General features: G+C 37.5%; 1 protein-coding gene across 3 annotated transcripts; it reads left to right on the forward strand.

Annotated features, from left to right (window-relative positions):
• The first annotated feature begins 426 nt into the window (after positions 1-426).
• LOC113569028 (SLAM family member 9) lies at positions 427-5,400 on the forward strand. 3 transcript variants are annotated; one of them, XM_081723849.1, is made up of 6 exons: positions 427-547; positions 644-885; positions 1,384-1,556; positions 2,716-3,012; positions 3,358-3,630; positions 4,409-5,400. In XM_081723849.1, the coding sequence occupies exons 3-6, from the start codon at positions 1,508-1,510 to the stop codon at positions 4,531-4,533; spliced, it is 744 nt and encodes a 247-aa protein (XP_081579975.1). In that variant the 5' UTR covers positions 427-547; positions 644-885; positions 1,384-1,507; the 3' UTR covers positions 4,534-5,400. The 3 variants fall into 3 exon arrangements, with proteins under 3 accessions (XP_081579975.1, XP_081579976.1, XP_081579974.1); XM_081723848.1 differs by having other exon boundaries at positions 431-551; XM_081723850.1 differs by lacking the exon at positions 1,384-1,556 and having other exon boundaries at positions 430-551.
• The last annotated feature ends 2,111 nt before the right edge of the window (positions 5,401-7,511 follow it).

Here is a 7,511-nt window from a genome sequence, read left to right on the forward strand (position 1 = left end):
CCCAAGCCCCAATGGGGCTTGTACCTGTGGTCAGCATGACATACAACAAATGGCCCTTGTGTTTCAGGTGCAATGTCTGCCCCTGAACTGCTGAAACACTAATGCAAAATATGTTTGGCTATTGTATGTTTTTATCAACAATTTTGTCTGATATTTGACATGGATTAAACTATTTTACGTATTGTTTCACTTATAAATACCTCAGCAGCTAATCTTCCATTTTTGTTTGATTTCTGAGTCATTTATGCTTGCAGGTCACATTCTCTTTCCATTCTATTAATGTCCTTCTCTGTCTGGGGGTGGGTGAGGGGAGGGGAGCTTTTTGTATGTCTGAACTTAAAATATTTATACTTTTTATTTGTTGTAAAATACATTTTAATAAAAATGAAGAATTTGCTATTTCCTGAATTTAACTGGACACAGTAAAACTAAAATGGTGGTGGTGAAGTGGAAGCAGGTAGTTATAGAGAAGAAGAGGAGCAGAATGTATGTTACACAAACCACAAGGTCACAACCACTGAGCTGTTGGAGACATGGCCACAGCATAGTAAGTAAGTAATGTTGAATGTTGTATATCATTGGTGGCTGTACATGAGCAATTTAAGTGAATAATTTCTTGTGTGTGTGTGTATATGTGTTCCAGATCCACTGCCAGGATTTCCACCCTGATCGAGACTCCGCCACGTTTCTTGCCGGGTTTCCCAGCCAACTGTGTCGGCTATTTAAAGGCCCATTGCAGAAGAGAAGAGGAGAGAGGAAGGAAGGAGATGGTGTGTTGGTTTGGAATTGTTTTACTGTGACTGAAAATTTGTATGAGGTTTTGTGTATGACCTTGTTTTTCCCCCATTTTTGGACCTAGTCTTTGGCTTCGCCCCTCCTGCTCCGGTAGCTATATATATTCATATATACAGTGTAAATATTGTTTGTTTGGTATTTTGGTGCTGGACACTGGTGGTAGGGAGTGACTGCCATTTTTGTTGGGTGTGGGTTTTGTCTCTGTTTTTGTGTTGGTGAGTTAAGAAAGTTTGTTGTATGTTTCTTGTGTTAGGATTAGTGAGTGTGTAGTTTTACTTAAATGTGGCTTATGTTTGTTATTTTGGCTTGGGTCACTCCTGAACACACTTGCACCAGTATGATTTTGTTTATGAACCATAACCTCTGTAAAATATACTGAAAATACCTTCCATTTGTGCTTCTGTTCGTTTTGTTTCTGCTCACTTTTTCACAACTTCCACTACATCGGCCATTTGTACTTCCTTTTCCTTGTTACGGCCTCAGCCTAGACGGGGTCGTAACACAGTGTTCAATTGTTAAGAAAAAAATGGCATATTATTGCTAAAAGATGGTGAGATTAACTGATGACATCCTGTATCCCCTTAATAGTAAACAAGCCAGTGGTGCTCTTTAAGCCTGGAATGTTCACTTCTTCTGAGGTGCTGCAGAACAAAATACTGATAGAAGTCAAAGAACGGATAGTTCAGAGAAGGAAGGTGCTCTACACTCTGCGATGGTACTAAAGTGTATCTTTGCTCTCTCCATTTTGGTCTCAAATACAGGTAAAAAAAAAAAGTAAAAATCTTCAGCCTTACAGGGTTAGAATGTTTGATAATCTGATATTTTAGAAGTTGGACTTAGCAAGCATCGACTGAAGTGAATATTGCTAGTGTGCTTGTGTGTTATGAAACAGTTTGTGTGCCATTATTAATGGTTTGAACAAAATTAAGACAATTCTTTTCTACTTGCTAGAAGAGTATTGAAGGCATTGTTGTAAACACATGGCAAAGATTGAGTTTAGCATTTTTCATAAGGAACAGTGGAAGAACACTAATACATTCACTGCCTATAGTTTGAGACTATAGGCAGGAACAATTAATGTTGGCCATCCTCTGTTATTGATAGGCTCAGTCATGACCTAAACACAGCAGTGATTGATTAAAAACACCAAAAAACAAAAACACACTTAACTGATGTCTGGTAAACTTGTACCAGCACAAACACCCACCACCATTTTCAGCAAAATGCTTTAGGATGGTCCACAAATGTAATACAGGATTAAACAAGGATTCTATGGTCAGAAGCTGGTCAGTCATTACTGTGGTAGTTGATAGCTAATGGATTGTACATGTCAACAGATCTGAAACCATAGCAAGTCTTCAGAAACTCCTAAAGCGTACCTGCACTTTCCAGAATTCAGATCTCTCAACACCAGTCTCACTCTGTTACTTGGTCATTAGAAAGTATTCTACTGCTTCATGGTTGTACTATTTGCTTTAAATTTGTTTTCTTTGAAAAGTAAACACCAGTAAAAATATTTTAACAGTAGTTTATACTGGCTAGTTCTAGTACTTTAAAATAAAAGAGAATACACTTCTTTATGTAAACTTTTAAGATGTTGCTCACTGGATGTTCCTTTTACTTTTCTGAATAGGTGTAGCTGTGTTCTTTAATTTTCTAAATGTAATGAAGATTCATGTCTTCCCCACTGCTCCATACAGTTAGCCTTCACTTATAGCATCAGCTTCAGTCACTAAAGCATTTTGCAACATGTGGAAACTGTGGCATTTTATTTTCACATTATACTACTTGACAATTTGCTGCACTTATGGTGCACATTGCTAATTAAGTTACAGAAAATCATACCATATTTCTGCTTCAACAAGCTTACCAAAAAGTCACCACATCCTAACCAATCTGCTTATCTTTGCAATTCTTTAGTGTCCCATGAGGAGTTAAGGCTTATTGGCACTTCAGTTCAAATGGATGCACAGGACCATGAATCTACATTTGAGGAGTTCATTTGGAGATTTAACAATACAATAAATCTGATAAAATATTATAGTGAGACAAAAAAAATGAAAGTAAACCCCTCTTATGAAGAGAGAGTAGAGTTCAATATTGAAACCTACAGTCTGACACTGAAGAACTTGCAGAAGAAGGACAGTGGACTGTATGAAGCACAAGTATCTCATTTCAAGGACAAGATAGTTGCTATGTACTCTCTCTCCGTGTTGGGTAAGTTTTACAGCATGGTAAACAGCAGGAGAGGTGCAATTACTGATGCAACAACATTGTTGTGTTATGATGCTACATATATTTTCTTTAACCATGCACATACAGCAAATCCACCAAGACAAAGCAACTTGAATTTAAGGAATTGAGGCCACAAAATTATTAAAAGCTGTATGGATTGTTGACAATGTCATTACTGTGGTAGACAGGAAGACAACAAGTCACGAGAAAGAGGTGACCAAAAATCAGGATCATTCTAACAGATTTAGTAGTGTCTTGTGTAAATATTTAGGCTAGCTCTACCTGACTAATGATGTACAATTATCTGTGTGTGTGTTTCTACCACAGACCCAGTGGAGACTCCTGTCCTAACTTTTGTTCCTGATGAGCAAATTGGTGATCCCTGTAATATAAATCTCACCTGTAAAGGTCATGGCCTCTCAGTCATCTCTAGCTGTTTTAATAAAAACTGCAAGGAGAATGAAATATCACGTGAAGGCATCACCCTTTACCTGTCTGTCATAAACAGCAGCTCAGTCATCTGCAACATAAGCAACCCAGTCAGCTGGAACATGAGTGCCATCGAGATGAAAGACCTTAAACAAGTCTGTCATCCCAAAGGTGCAAGCACACACACACACACACACATATATATATATCTGCTTTAAATTATGTTGCACAATTTAATTAAAGCATCCAGTCCCTTACGTACCCTGCCTGTGATGCTGTCGTAACGGCCCAAGTGCCGCAGGACGTACAGAATCGCTTGACAGGGACAGACGTTTCTTGATGAACATTGACGACATCGGCACTCACAGCTAACACGAGCATTGAGCCAGTGGACAGAGGCACAAACAGGAACAACGATTGACAATCAGGCACACACTAACAAGGGTTTAAATACCTACAAACATGGCGAGACTAAAGCGATGCAGGTGTGTGCTTAACGACTTGGGCGTGGTTACACGCGACACGCAGTCAATGCAGAACTCCCGCTGCACGCGGCGGGCCATACCACGTGACCGGTGGAAGTGGCGCGTTCTGTGACAGCTGTAGCCAATAAATTGAGGCACAGCACCTCCTAATGGTCCAATGTGACGCCACACTCTTTTAATTATACTTAAACAGGTAAACGTTTGAAGAATAATTAATAGTTGATGTCATTTGGACGAGTACATCTAAAAAGAAATCTGTCCTTCTGAAGGTCAACATTTCCCCACACAGCTAAATACCGCAAATGCTAAATAACCCTTCAGCCTGAACTACCCCTCAGCCAATTATTACCCCAACAGCTAAACAACTCAATAACTACCCAATTTTGTGAGAACATTGGTGTGTCATTAGTCCAAGAACATTAGTGTGAAAATGTTACAATTGTGGACTTTATGCTGTGTTTCAGATGCAGTGCCTTCCGCTGCTGGTGTGTCTGTGTGTCTTCTGAAGACGGTCGTGTACTCTGTAGTTTTGATCCTTATGACGTCTGCAGTCATCACCGTCCACATAAAAGCGAGGCTGGCCCCATAATCTTAAAGATGCATACAATGCTACATAGTTTATATATGCTATTCTAACTTTAATAGTCATCAAACATAAATAAACTGGTGTGTTGTGAATATCAGTGCATACACACTAAGCCTTAACTATGTTATTTAGAAAGGTCAACATTCCTTTCCTATATTTAAAAAACATTAACTTTGTTGTATATTGAGGCCTTATGATGAAAACCTGCCTGCATCTTATTCTCACCCATTTCTCACCCATCAACTATGCTAAAATGCTAAAAACATTATTGTATTTGATTAATGCATGTTGTATTAATGTTTATTTAGACTAATGTGACACAGAAGGTAATGTGATTATTAATCTTGTCAGATAATTAAATAATGCTTTTTAAATAAATAAATCTCATGAGGCATGAGATTATACAACTTATATTGAAATTCAATGTAAGATCTGCAATGTGTGTGGTTAATTGAGATAAACAATCAGAAAACAAGGAGGAAGAGGTTCATATTCACTTTGAAAGTGATACTGGAAGGTTGCTGGTTCAAACCCCACCATTGCCAAGTTGGTCCCCTGAGAGGTTCCTCAACTCGTAATTGTAAGGACTTTTGGATAAAAGCATCAGATAAATGTAATGTTATATGTTCAACTTTGAGTACTACATAGAACCTGCTTCTTCGCATCACTAATAATGCGGTTGATAGGGATAGATCAGAAACCTGCAATGACAGGAATGTTTCCTGTGAATGTGTGAACACAGAGGGTTACTATTGTCACTAATGTACAGAACCTCCATGCCAGTGTTACGTGCCTTCATTGTAACCGTTTACGCTATGTATCAGTGTCATTGTTGTATGCGTTATATGTCAATAAACCTCCATCAAAGTCGAGGGAGTCTGCCGCCCTGCGGCACTTGTACGTCACAATTTCATCCTTTGTAAGAACGAACTGAGATTCGCCGTGCAACTTTCTATGATACTCCTTTCAAATGTTTCAATTGTTGACTATTGTGTACTGTATATTGTTACTGCATATATATCTTATATGCACTATTTTATGTGTATTATTACAACACAGTTGAGTTACATCTTGTTGCACCGTATACAATTACCACCGACATATTGTGTGGCAATAAAAGAATCAGTCAATTCCTTATAACACTGTAAATGGTCTAAAATATTGTTTCCTCTGATGGGGAAATTATCAAACTGGTTTGGGCATTTATTTTCTACAGATTACATTTATGTCCAACAGATTACTCTGATTACATGCAAAATTGGAATCTTCTTGTCAGAATTGAGTTATCCTTGTAGATACTTTTTGAGCATTTTCTAGTGGTAGGAAAGGTTTTGTGTGAAGCTAAATTTGTTGATTGTCAAAATGGTGAAGTGGCTAATTACACAATCATGCATGCTTAGCATAAAAACCATGCAGCCTATTACAAACAATGCATGCTATGTTAAAGAGGCCTTTTTAGAACAGCAAGATGTATGTTAGCTCAGAAATATACATTTTTGGACTAAATGTTGAGAGGATGAATATATATATATATATATATATATATATATATATATATATATATATATATATATATATATATATATATATAAAGATTCTAGATGAATAATTGCAGTCTACTGTAGTAAGAGATGTAGAGATATTCAGAATCGTAGTAAAGCACACAGAGTTTCTAGAGAAATGGAATATTTCAGACAGAAGTCCTTCATCTGCTGTGTAACCAAAGTGCCCCCCCCCTCACTCTCACTCTCTCTCTAGATAGATAGATAGATAGATAGATAGATAGATAGATAGATAGATAGATAGATAGATAGATAGATAGATAGAATGCTTATGTGGTCTGTGTTCATGTGGAAAGGAATCAACATGAATGGTAAATTAATTAATATAAAATTATGGCATGTCAAACAGAAGCTAGGTCATTTAAAAATTGTTTGTATAAATTTTATTTACTATTCATCTGTATCACAAAAGTTTTTTTAAAGGCTTTTTAAAATGCCTTATGTTTATATCCTGTCACGGTAGGCCGGTCATCTTGCAGGGGGAACATGCCCACTGCTGCACAGAACCACACTAAACATTTACCCCGGTCCCAGTCACCAGTTTATTGATCTCATTCACCTGTTCCTTCTTTCCTCTGCCACTATTTAAGCACACTGGTCCCTAAAGTCGGCGGACCTTGGAGCAACTTACCGCTCACCAGCTTCAACGCGAAGCAGCTGCGTCGGCTAGTTTTATTTCCTTTGGCGCTGCTTTGCAGCTTGTTAAACTGCTTTGAGTTATGGAGAATAAAGACTCCTTTATCTCACCATCGCCTCTCGCTCCCTCTGTGACGCCACTGTCACATATCCATTAATCAGCTATAAAAAGCTAAAAGTGTTTAGGCGAATTTTAAGATTAAATAATTCTTTAAAGCCTATTTCAAAAGTTCCAAAACGAAAAACACTTAGCTAGCTGTCTAAGCATAGCTAGCTATCAGTTAGCTCAAATAGGAATAAGGACTCCAAAACGTATGCTGCAGTATTAAGTACATGCTCTTCTGGATCTATGGTCTTTTACTGAATCCCATAACTTCATCTATTTAGTATTTTTCAGTGAAATATATAGATGATTTGAATAATTTATTTATTTGTATGTTTGTTTGTTATATAATATAAAATGATAATTTTATTACTGCAACTCAGGACTTTACAATAAACAATGGGGCTTGCGCTGTTTTTTTCTCAGAACAATGTCTCCCCCTGCTGGTTCTGGTAGCACTGTACTCTGTAGCTCTGATCCTCGTGTACTCTGCACGTCCCCAGTGTTCACAGTAGAAAAACACAGATCGAATCATCTTGAAGAGGCATTCAGGGCTATGGAGCTAGCTTCTGTAATTTTGTAATTGTTTATAAAGTACTTTTTAATTTAAGTAAATAAACTATCCTTTGTGCTACTGGGTTTTAACTATTGAATTCAGAGCTCTGACTGTTTTCTTAGTG

The sequence above is a fragment of the Electrophorus electricus genome, chromosome 11 (assembly GCF_041902795.1).
Source record: "Electrophorus electricus isolate QZ-2024a chromosome 11, ASM4190279v1, whole genome shotgun sequence".
Taxonomy (NCBI): domain Eukaryota; kingdom Metazoa; phylum Chordata; class Actinopteri; order Gymnotiformes; family Gymnotidae; genus Electrophorus; species Electrophorus electricus.